The sequence below is a fragment of the Channa argus genome, chromosome 9 (genome assembly GCF_033026475.1).
Source record: "Channa argus isolate prfri chromosome 9, Channa argus male v1.0, whole genome shotgun sequence".
In the NCBI taxonomy this organism is placed as follows: domain Eukaryota; kingdom Metazoa; phylum Chordata; class Actinopteri; order Anabantiformes; family Channidae; genus Channa; species Channa argus.
In genome coordinates, this window is record NC_090205.1 from 20,374,209 (window position 1) to 20,391,661 (window position 17,453).

Sequence of the window (17,453 nt, forward strand, 5' to 3'; positions counted from 1 at the left end):
CCTTGGGGCTGACTCCATCTGAACCTGCAGCCATTGTGGGGCAAAGCCTGCATTGTTCTTTCCTTACCTGGGGCGTGGATATGAGGCCCATCAAATCTATGGAAAAAGGTGTTAAAACCATTTGCCCCATCAGACCATCTTTTAACTGTTTTGGTGGTGGGAGGCTGCCTTTGAACCAGGGGCTTGTACACAGGCAGGAGGTGGTCAGACCTGCCGACAGGGGGAAGGGCAGAAGAGCTGTAGGCCTCTCTATAATTTGAATGCATCAGGTCCAGTGTCTATTCCCCCGTGTGACAATCCACATACTGTGTGAAGGTGGGGAGGGTCTTGGAGAGGGTTGCATGATTAAAGTTTCTGGGGTCTGGCTGCGACATAGTGTTTGACATCACATTCACCTTGTGCGGAGGGGGAGGGAGGAATATAGACGCTGATCAATATGACGTGTGAGAACTAGTATGGAATAGTATGACTCTTTGCTTCACAGTAACATGACCAGCATGACACCACGTTTTGTCGTGGTGTTGTTGTCCTTTTCTTATTCCGCTTTCCTCTCTCCTCCGATCCGCTCGCACTGTGCTGCAGCCGTCAATATTGATGCATGTGTCAGGCATATTGCCCTGCAGACACGTCTCATGAAACATATTAGACTAAACTCTCGAAAGATTATCCTTCCTCTCCAGTGCAGTCAACTTGTCCACCCCGTTCTCCAAAGACCTCACCTTGCAGCTTGACTCTTCAGTCTTCTCTCATTCTCGCTCATCTGTTTTCTTTTCCACCCTCCGCTTTTTACCAGCTCTGCCACCTCTCGCTGTTTTCCTCCTTATTATATTTAAAGTCCGAACAAAACTTAAATCCAAGTCTGCTGCAGCCCGATCAGCTGTTCCCGACTGTAAAGGGCTCCATACAGATGTTGAGCGCTGGTCAGCTTGGAGCGGCCCGGCGAGTGGGCTAGTTTCGGGGCTGGCACAGTGAGCCCCAGGGAATTATGGGTTAGTTCTGACTGTTACAAAGTCTTCTGTTATACGCGGTGTACGAGCTGGCCGGCACCGGGAGGGAAAGTGCAGTGGAGTGGCTATTCACGGTGTCCGGCCACTTTTTAGTGTGGGTGTTCAAAAGTTAAGCTAAGCTATTTTTTTCACCAGGGATGGTAGTGAATAGGCCAGAGCTGTCCGGTCATTGTTTCCGGTCGACTAGCTCGAGAGACTTGGGGTCATGCAGTATACGGGCACAGGTGTTCTCTCTTCCGCGTGCTACTTTGGACAGGTCGCTCCCTTGTTAGCCAGCTAGCCGCTCAGCTTGGTAAAGTCAGTTAACTTAGGTTTAGCATTAGCTTAGCTTCAGGTTCGTCACCTCTCACTGTTAGCTCAATTAAGCCGTGGGTGGCTACAGTAGCTTAAAAGAGAAAATGTTCTGCGACAAAATAATAAAAAAAAACAAAGATCAAAGCTCCAACCACATGAGCAGAGAGGGTAAGCTTTACACAGCAAACTGGATACTTCACCATACTAAAATACTTAACTAAAAATATGAAAAAGGAAGAATAAACTAAAAGAAAAGGAGAGCAACTGCAACATCATATCATTTCTTTCCGATGTAAATCGTTACTGTGTTTGTTGTGTCTGGCCATCTAGTGCTTTTCTTGTTTTAAGGCACTTTTTCAAAGTTATACTATTACAGTAAAGTTTGCTGAATGTGTTTTGATGCGGGTTCCAATGGCTGGTTTAGGCCCATCATGGACTGCTGAAGCTTCTCATATTCTTCTTACTCTGCGTGGTGGTTCATTTAGAAATAGTGAAACAATTTAGTTGTTTTATTTTTTACATTAAATAGTGTAGATTATGAAGCAGCTAATGTCTGCAGTTTGTTTCACTTATTTTAATTCGTGCATTGTTTTTAGGCAGCTACACTAGCTTGTGGGGATGCACCACTATATTAGTGAACCCCATGCACTGTCAGTGTGCACACCTAGTGCTCTATCCTACATACATAAAGCATTAAATGTGTGGACTCTCAAAACGTGTTATTTATTGTTCTTGCAAAGTAACCAATGCAATAATGCTATAGCTCACACATTGTAAAACAATAGAGAAGTAGTGCACCAGGTGTGTTCAGCCAATCAGAGGCTGGCAGATAACATTAAATTGCGTTGGTGGTCATAACATTATGCCTGTGCTGTGTATATTGGACACATACAAAGTAGAAAGCATTGACAAGACAAACAAAGTACAAACAAAGTATGTTATTCTGTAATTATTTTTTCTATTCCTTTCAGTGGTCTCCATTTCTCTCTCTCCCGCACACAAAATTAGTTAGTGTATAAAGGACTGGGGGAAAAAAATGTATCAATGGCAAGATGCAAATGATCACAGAGCTGAATCGCCTGTCTCACTTTGACAGCAGTATTCACCAGAACATAAAAGTGAGCTTTGAGAACAAGCTCCATTAAATTAATTGAATTATCAACACGGCCTAGTGATGCTTTATTGTTAAATATTAGAAGAACTTTGTGGAATTAATCATCTTCTGGGCCAATGTATGTACTTTTTACTTGGGCACTAGTGTCATCTGTTGGTCCTTGAAATCAGAGTTTGCCTCTGCAGATGCCATTTTTTGTACAGCTAAAGGCACCAAAAACAAACTTTACTTCCTAACTTTTATCCACTATCACCCTTCCTCCGCAAGTAAACCTGCTAGCTGGGCAGACGCCGGATGCTTTCCCTTTGTTTTGACTCTGTTGCATTTAAAATAAACTCAAAAGCTTAATTCACAGGCTTGTGCTTTGAAAAACAGCTCAGTTGTAATATTGATTTATAAACCATTATAAATAATCCTTCAGTGCTAATACTCATGTATTGTAATCTTAAAACAACATATGCAACCCGCATCCCCATGGTTTTATTACTTCCTGCGTGTGTAAAGTATTAAGTGTGAACCCACTTTTACACTGCCTTGTAGCCTTATGATGGCTGATAAATAGAATAACAAGCAAAAAATAAACACACAGCAAAAACAATGATATGCAATTATATGCTACAGCACATAGATAAAAGCTGGCGGCGAGCCGTGTCAAATAACAAGAGCTGCAGGTAAATGTTAATGTATGCTGTAACTGATTTTTCCTGTTGTTTAGGCTCTGGAGCAGAAAATAACTTCAGATAGGATGTGATATGTCTTAACTATGTCCCCTACACAAAGAAGCGGGCGCAAGGATAAAGGGGATAAAAAGAGGATAAAGATGAGAAAAGTTGATCCAGTTGATTCACAGTACTGGATATGACTAAACATCTTTCCTATGAAAACCCACCATTATATTTGCATGATGTCTTTGTGCTTTATCTTTTTAGGATGCAGGTGCAGTTGTGTGTCAGACACAGTTGTCACTTGTGATCAGAGGTGCTTTGTAGAAACACTTTAGAATGTGACTGTGCAGCCATAATAATTTTAAGCTGTTTTGTGAAAATAAAGCCCTATGTTTTCTGCATCATCTGTCTCCCCCAGAGGAAACTGTACATGGCAAACAACATGTTTTAATTTAAATTCATGACATTTATTGCCTATCACTTATTAAATTTCCTAGCAGAAATCAAGAAATAAAATAGGCAGGACCAGCCATTTCTTTGGCATTCTTTCCTATCAGCTGGCAGCAATACAGTATTTGTCTCCTTTATGGGTGTAGGTGACTTTACCTTCATATAGGCTTTGTGTTTTGACAGCATCTCGTGTTTTGATGTGGTCCCGGGTGTGATGTGAATTTGAATGGGTTGTGTACAAAGACTCGCCTGTCAAGGAGAGAATGACGCAGACTGACAGAGAGATGATTTAGGTCTGTCACCAACTATTCCCTTTCAGCTGTTGAAATACACACACACACACACACACACACACACACACACACACACACACACACACACACACACACAGAAATTCTCATTCCTTGAGTGACTGTACCCAGCAATGGTCATTGCAATTCAATGAATGTCCCCTTCCAGGTTCATTGCCAAAGTGCTGATCTTACCCCTGAAAAACTTTAAGATTAAAAGACTTTCCACTGGAATTTTAAAAACTTATTGTATCCCTGAAGGGTCAATAACATTTATTTTCAACATGACGAATTAGGAATATTTATGCATTTGCACATTAGATAGGAAAAGGAATCTGCAGAATTCAGAAGCAGCAAATACTTTAGTGCACATGTGAGGTGCAAGCAGAGATATATACAGAAACACAAGGTGACTTTAGTTTCAAGGTCATGATATTTAGACAGTGTCCTCCGCATTGTGTCAGTGTATCTCATCAAACTACTACTTTGAACTACCACCTTTTCCATCATACACAAAAAACTGGGTGGCATAATATGAAAATTAGGTATTTTTATTATATATAATATATAATATATATTAAGCAAGTTCAATGAGTTCAATGGAACTGCAATTTTACTGTAGATTTAATACAGACTCCACCCAAAATGAAACTACGACAGGTTCAGTGTAGGTATACAGTCATAAAAAATACCTTGTTACATTCTTGTTTATTTGGCCAAAGTCAAAAATTATTTTGAAACAAGACTAAAACTTAGGTTTTCCCAGGAGACATGGACAGCATTTTGAAGTGAGAACTGCCTAAGTCTTTCTTCTCCACTGCACCTGATAGCTGTAGCCTGGTTCAACAGTTCTCCATATCAGAGTAAAGGGCTGCTACTGCTGCTGCTGTAGATATAAGTCAGTCTACCAAGACAGTGTGGATGTTTCTGGCCTGTAGTACATTGTAAAACTGAAATAAGGTATAATAAGTTTGCATAGTGCCAATCCAATGTTTATTCGCATTTATGTTTTAGTAAAAATAATAAGTAGTGCATACATTGGACAGATCTAGTGTGATTGCTAAGTCACTGAACACGAATGCAATGACAACGACAGTCTTTTTAAAACTAAATGTCACAAATTGGGCATAATGTGAGTGCAGACTAATGAAAGAAAGGGGAGGGGGCAACATTCGTGCTAGGGCATAGTACAAGGCAACTATGCCTAGCGTGAGTATGACCTACATCTCTTTTTTTCTTTCTCTTTGAGCAGATCGGTTTTCAGCAGGTCACACCTTCATTAAGCTGCCTCCTACTCTGCATTATCAATCTTATTGTTTTTAAGCTGAACACAGGCACCATGCCCTGAGCTTTTTGCAAGGTGTCATGGATGGCCACTGATGCCAAATGAGGTGGACATGACATCATAAATAAAATGTAAAAAGTAGTTTATATGTATACATGGTTCTAGTTTGTTTATGGTTATTGCTGTACTATGACAAATGTTAAATTAGTGGTGAATTCTAAACAACCTATAGTGATTCAGTAAGTACTGCAACTGTCCCAGATCCAATTGGCTTGGTTCTTCTGATTTAATTTTCCCCTCCCGCTGATTTCCACCTGCTTTGAAGGATGTACTTAGGGATTTTGCTTCTTCTAGTAACCACACGTTTCCAAAACAAGCTGCTTGTAGGCTTTTTCCTGATCAAAAGAACGTTTGTGTACACATTTAGTAAATGTTGTATTCTTCATCCCAGGTAAGTTAAGAGGTCTTTGTATAAATTAAAATCTTTGTAGAAATTAGTTACTAATAGCTTGTCAGGCCTTCTATGCCACTTTTTAAAATGTAAAAAATAACCTAAAGGGTTATAATAACCTAAACTAATTATGTTTTTAATGTATTGGTCTTTTGTAACGGTCTTAGCCATTAACACAACATAAGTAGTTGTAGTATCTACATTTCATTGGAAGTTGACACCCACTCTTACAGATTACCACAATCACTGACTCACACATATGTACCGCATTTGCTTGTTTTGTGCCAATCCTAAAAATACCTCCTTGACTCTGTGATGTCATCAGATTAGGACGACCTGGGGTGGACTGCTTCTGTCAGCATGAGAGTGGATCAGCTGTTCTTCAACTTCAGTTCCTCATCAATGAGGTAAAGCACACTCCATTATTGCAACAGCAATTCTAGCTGCTACTTTAGTATTCCATGGGGGGGGGGGGGGCTGATAAAAAGGATAAGATTTAAAAAAAAAAAACACATTTTCAAAACCTATTATAATTTTCAATGGCATTTCAGTGCCATATAACAAATTGTATAATATCCTTTGACTGAAGTCAGAATCTTATTTCCAGAAGACATAAATGTCTTTTACCTTTTTACCCCCTAAAGAACACAGAATTCTGTACTCAAACATATCTAATTTCCAAGAGAGCAGGAGACGAAACACTGTATTCTAAACTTTTTCAGTTAAAGGATTGTTGTAATCATAGTTTACTCAGGAACACATAATTTTTTCCAATCTGCCTTTAAAACCATATTCCCTGACTGCTTCTTTTCCTGCTGTCAGACCAGCACTGTGTGGGCTGACATGTGGCAGTGCTCTGCATCAAGCAGTTGATTTTGTGACTTTAACATCAGCTTTTTCAGTGTTCTGCAGTTTGGCACATTCTGTTTACTAAAAGAATACTGTAGGTGTATTAAAGACAAGAACGGTGTTCATGTTGGTTAAAGACAACAAAAACAGAATCCCATAGGTCTGGAACACAAAGCCATCTCTTCTTCTCTCTCTCTAAATTCTGTCTTTTTGTTTCTATTTTGTTCTGCTTTAGTTTACACACTATTCCTCTTCTTCTTTTGTCTTTACACATACCAATTCTTTATAAGCCCACTGGCGTTTTCATCCCATTTCTTCATGACTCATTGGCCTACAGTAGATCAGACATATCTGAGGCAAATAGAGATGAATGGACCCGAAGAGGGGTGTGCTTGTGATTGCATGTTTGTCTGCCAGTGTCACAGTTTTGTTTTTGCATATTGGCAGAACTTTATTAAATGGATGTGGTTTTGCTTTACCCTTGAACTGACTACTGGCTTCCCATCATTTCATATGGTGACTAATAGCAGTGCTGTGTGTCTATGCATGCTCTTAGATTTAGTGTGTGGGCTGTCAGCTGCTCTGCTAATGGCCGACTTGCATATTCAGACTGGCCTCTTGACATTCAGTGAGGTGTAATGTCTCATTCCTATGCCTTACACATAAAAACCCATGAAAGGTGCAACTCCTTCCGCATGCATGAATGAAGAGCTTTGCGTCAATTGATAGTATCTTTTGTCACTAAGCAATGTAGAGCAAGACTTTTAATTGTCAACCATTTTATATAGTCATACAATCTTATGTCATTTCCTTTTCCATTTCATAGGCTGAAAAAGTATGTGATACTTTTACTGTGCAGGTTTAGGGTATAAAAAGGTTAATTAGTGTGTTTGCTTTGAATTATTTACCTGATGAATAATACATCTAAAGAAGTTGAGTATGCAGTTGAAGGTCAATGTCAGGTGAGGTTTGGCAGTAGTGGATAAGGGTAAGTAGGGACGTAGGGAAGGAAAAGGTGAGAGGGATTGTGTTGTGCTGAGTGGTGGATTGTACAAAAGGTCAGCACAGTGTACAAATATACATTTACAGTCTTGCATTTAGTAATTTAAACACTTCCAAAAAGGATTAGAAAAATTGTATCAGACATGTTGCCAGTTAATTGTCAGCATGTTGTCAGTCAAATTTGACACGAATGAGCAGCAATGTCAGGTTAATGGAGACTTGACATCAAACTAAATATAAGGCAGTATGCAGAAAATACTCATGTAATTGTGTTGTTCATTCTTTTATTTTAGGAAATTATTGAAAAGTTCATTAGCGAATGAACAGTTAGAAATACTATATCATTTTACTGTTTTTTTTTCATTAAATTGTTTATTTTGTTGATATATTATCTCATAAGTCATAAACATTACATCTCTATGACTGCCCTGTTCTCACTTCTACAATCTACCCAACAAGCCTTTTCAGGCCAGGTGAGATACAAGGCCTTCTCTGGAAATCTGAGTCTCCTAGCTAACTTTGGCTAAAGCAGAAGAAGCTACTTGGATGAGTAATGAAAGCTTTCCAACCAAGAAGAAAGAAGTCCACTTGACATGATTCTACCTTTGGTTAACGAAACCTGGATGACTGAAAACTTTCTCCGACTCATACCTGGGAGGTGTGAACTGCAGAGACAACTACATTTAAATATGAATATATTTAAATGCCACCCAAACTCTGGCAGGCAGTTGTGCTGTTTTTTTCTCCTTTGCATCTCATCCTTGTCCTACTTTATTAAACCCACCATGCTTTTCGGTTTTGCAACCTCAAGACTATAAAACAGAGTTATTAATAGTGCAAATCCATTTAAAATATGTAATGAAAAAACTGATAACGGGAGTAAACGTTGTGTATTGTTTCTTGACAAGAAGTCAAACACAATCCAGATTTTTATGGACAGGAATTTAAGGCGCAGCCGGGGTGGAGCAGTGTCCACTTTGGGGACCTCAGAATCGTTTCTCTGCTTTTACCGATGATGTTGTTCTATCGGCTTAATTGGGCTCTGACCTTCAGCATGCACTGGGACAGCTTGCAAAACAGCTACGATGCAAGTCAATATCCTCAACTTTGAGACTGTGTTTCTGTCCTGAAAAGTGCATTACCCACTTCGGGATGGGAATGAGTCACTGCCCCAAGTGAACGAGTGTAAGTATTTTAGGGTTTTGTTCACAAGTGAGGGTAAAATGAAGCATGTGGTGAAGGGAGAGCTAAACCGCAATGCGAGGCTCTCCATTTACCAGTCAGTCTACATTACAACTCTTACCGCTGATCATGAGCTCTGGGTAAAGACCGAAACTATACGATTGCAAATACAAGTAGCTGACATGAGGTTACTTCATTGGGAGTTTGGGCTCACTCTTAGAGACATGGTACAGAATTCTAACATCCAGATGGAGCTTGGAGCAAAGCCGCGTCTTCTCATCGAAAGGAGTCAGTGCTTCTGGCAACTAATGCCTAACGGGCACTTACCATTAGAGGTTTTCCAGAAGACTCAGTAATAGACCCAGAACATCCTGGGGGCTTTTATGGATCTCATCTGGCCTGGGAACATTGGAGGAGCTGGAACTCATTGCTAGGGATACTAAACCTGATGGCACAGTAACTTGATTCTGCATAAGTGGAAGATAATGGATGGACAAATCTCCTCGTAACTTGTATATGTAAATGTATATGTAATCATTGAAAACCCATAAAGGGGACCTCACATGCATTTTTTACAGCAGCTCCTGTTAACAGCGCAAACTTAGCCTTTACTCCGACAATAGCTGACATTGTTTCCTTTGGTTTTGTTTCGTTTGAGTCAAATTCTATCTGTTTTGTTAAAATATCTAGGTAAAATATCTTCTACCTATTTGGTATGAAAATACAGCACATAAAATAGCTATACTGACACCAAATTACCTCAGTGTTAATCAGGTTTACACTTACAGTAAAACCTGAAAAGGGATTGTTATTTTTTTCTTCACCTCAGTTCAGTAATAGGCATCAGGTCAATTGAATGTAAGCTGAGTGCCACCTACATATGTATATATATACTATAATTGTATGCCATGAACGCTTCCAAGTGTAGACTGATGGAAAAAAGTAGTATAGAAATCAGTGGGAAGCATTGCTTTTGTCCTCATTTGCATTGTTCAGTCTTTAATCACATGATTAATTTTGTAATCTAAAGCAAATTATTTTTGGGCTTCTGTCACTACAGTGGCATACTGGCAGCAAAGCCTCATTGGGAATATCACTGCAATTATCTTCAGAAGTGGGGCCATAAACCAACTGATGTCATTAGAAAATGATTCCTTTCATTTTCCACTCATAGTTTTTTCATTTTTATATCATTTCTATGTGTTCCACTAGATTTGGCGTAAATGCCACTTTAATGTATTATTATGTACGGTAGTTATCCTAATTAGCTAGGATCTGTTGTATTTCGGCACTTTGTCTAATCTTTCGCAGTCTTTCAACAGGCAAAAAGCAAGATGTCCTTTGTTCTCCCCTAACGATTCAGTTATTTATTTCTGTTTATTTTTATCCTTTAGGGTGCGCTGGTCACAGCCTGTGCAGATGACACGCTACACTTGTGGAATCTCCGTCAAAGGCGGCCAGCTATCCTGCATTCACTCAAATTCAACAGAGAGAGGTAATTGGGGTTCTGCTAGATAAAATGCACATTCATGCAATATACCACATCACACACTTTATAGTCAAAGATGGATGCCACCGTCATATATATATATATATATATATATATATATATATATATATATATATATATATATATATATATATATATATATATATATATATATATATATATATATATATATATATATATATATATATATATATATATATATATATATATATATATATATATATACATATATATACATACACACACATACATATACATATATCTCAGAAGCCACCTGTGACAACATGTGATGCAGTGTGACATAAGCCTCTAGGATTATTGCTGGATGGTGAAGCAATTTAGATGTAGCGACACACACCAGTATTGTCACTTTCATGTTGGTCACGTGACACACACTGGGTCACACTGCCCATATAGATTGAAAAATGCATAGCTATAAAATAGTCAAAAAATAATAATTCAGAGCATCAGAAATCCCACAAGTTGATCAATTAGATTATTTCATTCAGTGCAACTTGGCATGTCTGGAAGAGCTATAGTATCCTCATACATGTGGTCTGTGGGTACAAAAGTGTGGAGGCATGAGGACCATCTACTAGACTGGAACCTATCTCTCTGTTTTTCTTGTCTTTAAGCATGTACTTTTTGACTCAGTATATTTCTTATTTTCTACGTTATCTGTACCTCCTGGATAACGAAGGGCCACACCTTAACTTTTTTTTATAATTTAGCTGTCTGACTCCCTGCTTTGCACTGTATAAGGCCATGTCCATTTATGTATAATAGCAGTCTGTTGTGTTCAGCGAGTGGTTGACTCTCTGCCTTTTCCCAGCAGTGACACCTTATTTTCCACTTTCCACTATTTAGCTTGAATGGTAAATAATGCTTTGTTTTAGAAACTTTTTTCTCTTTTTCTTCCTTCCTTCTCTTTTCCTTCCTCCAAAAGTCACACCTGCTGCTAAAAATAAGGGTAGGAAAATAATAAACAGCTGTGTTTGCCACAGACATAGCACAAATATTACTGCTATGTTGAAACATTTTGTGCTATTATTGAAAACATGATATTGTCATTGTCGAGTTGTGATGGTTATCCCTACAGAGTGCATTATTCCAAGTGCCTTGCCTGGCATTTAAAAAAAAATAGGCTGTTTAGAGCTGGGTTGTCCATGCATTTAACTATCCGGAGCAGACATGCACAGTCGATTGTTTTAAATAGGATGTTAGGGGGGTGTGATGAAAGGAGCAGAAATCCATTTCGGTCTGGTCAACATTTATTTAAGTCTTGTTTCTGCTCTGTTATGGCAGGTGTTCAAGGTGTTGGCTTGTCTGCTCACTGAATTGCCTTTTTGTTATACTGGTACATGCTTATGCTTGTATATATTTCTCTGATCGAAATAAACTACATAAACGCTCATCGCAATGTAACATTTAAACAATAAGAAAACAAGAAACTTTGCTAAACTTTCAATAATAAACAGAAACTGATAGCACACATTAGTGAAACACATTACATAAATGTTTATGCTATTAGCATCCCTGATGATTTTGATCTAATAGAACTCAAAATCAGTTTTAGCACAAAAGCCAGTTGGCTGGGTGTTTGGCCAGTTCATCGCTGATTTGATCAGGCAATTGTCAGTAGTATATTTTCCCAGTAAGAACACCTAGTGCATTTAAAGTAAACAGCAAACAGTATGCTTACAATATTTTTTACACCACTGGTGCCCATAAAACATTGGGGGCACAGTTATCAATCCAAACAGAATCAAGCACCAAAAAAGATGCTCAGTATACATAGAAACAGTGAGTGTCCGTAATACATCTCTCCTAATAAAGACTTTGTTTTGCCCACAGCAGTGCCATGCTGAAGCCTGTTTTTCTGTAGAGAGCGTTCATTCATCTCAGCAACAGTTTGAATTTGGCCTGTGATCAGATTGAGTACTGCCATTGAATTAGTTAGAGGGAGCTGATCAGATCTGCTGTTTTACATTTTAACTGTAAACAACAAAGATTAGTGCTGGCTAAAATGGGAAGTTGCTAATGGTAGTCGAACAAGTGTCAAACCCATGGTGAGGTGAAGCTTGCAAACAGGCTGCCTGTTTTATTCGGAGACATCATTTGAAATAATGTGAAACACTTTAGAGATCTTTTCATTTATTGTTAGAAGTAGTACAATGTAAAATGACACATGGTACAGAAAGACTATTCAATATAGCAGTGTTTATAAAATTATATGTTAAGGAAGTTCAAACCTTATCTTAAGAAGTGAAGAAACATCAGCTAATAGAAATGGTCTTCATCATTAACTTTGTTTTTTTTACTACGCTTGTATAGCACTGTGTATTGTATAGTGTTCATATTATTACTTACAGAAACATGCCTCAGTAATAATTTAATGTTTTTAAGCAATTTTGTAGCTGGCTACAGTATTAACGTAAATGGATAAACACATACTAAGTGCAGGTAAATAGGTAGAAAGGGATATGCCTGATAGCTGCAGCACTCACTTTAAGTCTGTTTTAAAAGTTAGAATTTAACTGTTAACTCTATTTTTTTGGATTACATTTTTGTGACGCTTTGTGAAATCATCCCCTTCTAGTCACTATAAAGCTGTACACTTCAGATTTAGCTTCATAGCCGGGGAGATGTACAGAACACTGTGTGATGCACATAGCTTGCCCACAAAGGCACAGAGGTGAAGGTCAGAAATAATGTTTTGCTTCAAAAAAAAAAAAAAAAAAATCTCTTTCAGTAGCTTTCTACCTGTCTTGTGCAATAATCAGGTAGGAGTCTGAGCCACTCAGTCTCAGCAGCAAAGAAGTGAATCATGCTAGGATGAAAGGAGAAAAAGGGCATAATGAGTCATCTGTCAGGGGCTAGGCACTGACTTTCCATTTAGCTCCGTGCCTCTGGGGGTGACTGTGGATCAGGAGATAAAGCAGGTTATCCACTAACAGTAGGGTTGGCAGTTCGATCTGCAGCTATTTCAGTGTGCATCTCAACGTGTCACTGGGCAAGACATTGAACCCCAGATTGCTCCTACGCACAATTGTAACTTGTAAGTTATTTTGGATGAGTCCCAGATTACTAAACCTACAGTAAATGCAAGCTGGAGCTGTGGCATTTGGCACCCAGATACCCCCACTCACCAGAATCCCTCAAGAATATTGGATGAATCACTGAAGACTGAAACGAATTGTTTTGTGGTAACTGTCAGCAAGAATCTCTTGCCTGCCACCCCTTTTCGACTGTCATGATGTTGTCAAAAGGAACTGGAAGAAATTAGAATACATTAAATATTTGACACTATTTCTTAGGACCTGTGATATTTCCAGTATGTTTGTTATTTGCTTTGCTGTAGTTGTTGCAGAATTTAAATGGTTAATAGTGTCACGTCTTATATAGAGCAGATGGCAAGGTAACCAGTTCCCAACATAATGTCAACAATTCAATTAATCTCTACATCTGTTTACTTCATTAAGGGTATTAGCTGCTCAGCTGGTTTCACAGTGGCCGGTCAGCTGGAGGCTAAATCCACATCTCATTCTGCCCCTTCTGATCGATAATTATAAGGTCCCATAATGCTTCCTGGTCCAACTAAGTCAAAACCACGCATTTGACTTCCAGCTCCTTTCATCTTATCATTCTTTTTTCCTTTGATTTCTTTTTTTTTTCAAGTGTTGTCTTTTACTTGATCTGACAAATTTCTGTAAATGGTCATGTCATGATGGAGGTCATCACTACTTAAAAGCTCTGTGCTTCATAATAAAATGATAATTTTTTGCACAAAGAAAATAATTTTATGAAATGTGTTGTTTAGAAAAGAATTAGAAATAATGATTGATCATACATAAAAAATATATATGAATTTGGTGAGCTAAGGGTATAAATGCATAAAAAGACAGCGGTCTATAATCCTGTTGCTTCCATTGCGCTTCTGTCCCTCCTGCCGGTTTGAATATTGTCATCTCCCCAAGCCCCTAAATCCTTATTGAATTGTCTGCCATCTCATTTGTCTTCTATCTAATAATTCTGCCTCTTGCTGGGTGGGTGTCTGTGGGGCTAGAGCGCAATGATTCCCCTATTTTTACATGTAATCAGCATCGACAGGGGTGACTTAGTGCGAGATCATCTTTATTCCCTTGTTGTGGTGCTTACAAAGATATGATATATGCTAATAACATAAAAGTAATGCTTAAAGCAGCCTTGCATCAAGATATACTATTTTTTATATTAAATATTGTTTGTTGCATGCAGTAGAAATAATCAGGACTTAGTCATAGAACTAAAAAAAAGGTTTGGAGACCTTAAAAAGGTGGGGAAAATGTCAAATCTAAATGGACTCACTCAGGACTGATGACCATTGTAGGTCCATTTGAGTAAACAGAATAGATGGATAAATTTTATTTCAGACACATATAAAAGGAGAGATCCATAGGAAACACATCTATTGTTCTCACACTGACACAACAGTTAACAGTTTGGCTTTGATGAAGATCAGATTACATTTCAAAACCAATTTATGCAGAAAACCAGGAAATTGCAAACAATGCCATTCCATTACTTTTTGTTGCGACTGTATGTTGTATATCATTTTCAGAGAGATGAACTGCACCAGGCATAAATTATTGTGCATATGAGGAAAAGTGCAAGAAAAAAAACGAAACTGCGTTGAAATCCCAATGGCACAAATCAGAAACAGTAAAGCAGAGACCATGTTGTGATTGTTCATATTCTAACTCTTTCCCTTCCCTTTCCCTTCTCCTTTGTTTCTTGTTCTCCAGGATCACATTTTGCCACCTTCCCTTTCAGAGTAAATGGCTGTATGTGGGGACGGAACGTGGAAACACACACATTGTAAACATTGAGTCCTTCATTTTGTCTGGATACGTCATCATGTGGAACAAGGCCATAGAACTGTGAGTAGCTAATGCAGTGTGTGATGGAGATAACAACAAAACATACAGTTCAAGTAAAGAAATTGACCATGCTGATACTGCATCTATCTTCGTCATGCTAAACTTTATAGTTATCTTAATACTGCTATGGCAATATAAAGAAGTAAAAGCAACTGTAATAGTAAATTCCTATAACTTTGAGAAAACACGTATTACATATTTGGAAACAAGCTTTTATTACATTGGGCCTTCATTTTACTTTATTACTATTATTATTAAGGTGCTATTTTAATATTACATTGTTCATGAAGCTGTTAGTAATTTGTTGGCATGTACTTTTAGTTTTTGCAAGTGTTGACTTTGTAACTGACATGTGCTGCAGATTAACAATTAAAAGCACCACAGAGTGCACAAATGGTGCTCAGCGGCATTGTATTGCCCGCTTGTTGCTCTTGGTTTCACCCACCCACGTGCTGTTCTTGTGGTGTTACCCTGACAAGTCTCTTGCTGCAGTGTCAGTCACAAGTCACTCTCATACCAAGCTGTCTTGTTGACTTGTGACAGCCCAAACTATACTGAGCAGTCACAACACTGAAGGGTGTGTGTGGGAGGGCTGTCTGCCAATCAACTCTTGGAGGATGAGATAAGGGTTGAGATTTTAACAGATATTTGGTTGTTGATCTTTTGTTATAAAGATTTGTAAAAAGGAGGGTGTTTTTTTTGAAGCAGGAATGACCTACACTCTATACAGGTCCATGAGTGCTTCCAGCGCTGACAATGTGATCATTCTGCTTTCTCAAATTAGTCACACACAGCAGCCAGTAAGAAATCCACTTATGAAAAGAAGTAAGCCATATATTGTTTATGATTTGCACCTTTGGAAGCAATTATAGCTTAATGTCTTGAGTATTAGTATGACTCAACAAACTTTGCACACCTAGCATGGGGGATTTTCTCCCATCCTTCTTTGCAAGCTTAAGTCAGGGCTTTGACTGTAGGACATTCACAAAGTTTCCCCTAAGCCACTCCTTTGTTGTCTTGGTTATGTGCTTAGCATTGTTGTCTTGTTGGAAGGTGAACCTTCAACCCAGTCTGAAGTTCTGAGTTCTCTGGAACAACAACTTTACTTTATTCAGCTTTCTCTCAATCATGAGCAGTTCTAGTTCCTACTGCTAAAAAACACCCCCCATACCGTAGCATGATGCTGCCACCATGCTTCACTGTAGGGATGGTATTGGACAGGCCTCGGAGGAAATCACACCTATTCTGTAATGTATCTGCAAAAACTGATCATTAGAATGATGCTGTTCTGATGAAAGTAACGTCTACCATGCAAATTTGATTTGACCATTATTGTGTGCTCAAAGATGCTTAAAAATGAACTGTTATTTCTTTGTTTTTGTGTTCTGTGATCCATTTACAACTATTGAATATAATCAACAAAAGATAATAGAAATACTAAATTGTGTTTTCATACATTTTCCTGCCAGTGTATATGAACAATAGTTTTTTGTTCCGTTCAATAATATGTTTTTTTTTTAGCATACATTATAATGTATTCTCTATTTTCCTAACATCAGCATTATGTTACTTTCTACAGTGAAGTTCATGAGAAGTTGAACTAGGAGAGAATAAATCTTTTCTAATAAACACAGAGCGAATTGGGAGTATTATAGTCTGGGGAGTTTTTCTGCTAAACATGAATAGTGATGAGAGGGGATTTTCTTATTTTCCTGTGGTGGAACATTGAGTGAGCAAGGGAGAACTCATCCAGTCTCTCCACTGTCTGCAAACAGCAGAATGTTAATCATTTGTGTGTGTGCGTGTTTGTGTTCATACTTGTGTGATTTGTGTCATTGCTGTGTTTGTTTGTGTGATAGCCATTTACAGATAAATTAATTTAATACAAACCAAAGTATGCTTTCTTGAAAGGAATCTGTCACTGCAACAATTCAACTGGGGCCACTGTTCCCAAACAGGAGGGCCAACCTCTCATTGAAATTCAAATGAGTTTGGAACATATTTAATGCACAGTTTCATCTTCAGGAGATTCAATTCAAAATGAGATATCAAAAATTAGATGCAAGCAGAAATGGAAAAAATAGCAGCCACAGTGCAGACACTGCTGCATCTCATGGCTCCTGCTGATGAACAGAATTGTTTATGCCTAATCAATATTGGCATATTTGGCTATTTCTTCTTTTAAAATGGTAAAATAGTCAATAAGCTTTTAGTGCCTTCCTGGTCCAACATTTTTTTCATTTATCAAATGAATAATTAGTCTTAAAATAAATGAGGGTGGTACATGTGGTACATGTGGTGTGTCATTTAAAGAGTGCAATACTGCCTACATTTATGTTTTACTATTTAAAGATTGAGAAGCAGTTCTGATTAATGTCCAAAAATTTCACGGAGAATCTTTTAATCGGCATAGATATGATATGAACTCTGTCATT

At 38.2% G+C, this 17,453-nt stretch overlaps 1 protein-coding gene across 12 annotated transcripts in view; it reads left to right on the forward strand.

Annotated features, from left to right (window-relative positions):
- Window positions 1-17,453, forward strand: part of stxbp5l (syntaxin binding protein 5L) — a 107,722-nt gene that overhangs the window by 42,997 nt on the left and 47,272 nt on the right. For all 12 annotated transcript variants that reach the window (XM_067516085.1, XM_067516090.1, XM_067516082.1 and 9 more), the window contains exons 3-5: window positions 5,882-5,963; window positions 9,984-10,084; window positions 14,884-15,018. In XM_067516085.1, the coding sequence (XP_067372186.1) occupies window positions 5,882-5,963; window positions 9,984-10,084; window positions 14,884-15,018 (318 nt within the window). The remainder of the gene's footprint in view (window positions 1-5,881; window positions 5,964-9,983; window positions 10,085-14,883; window positions 15,019-17,453) is intronic.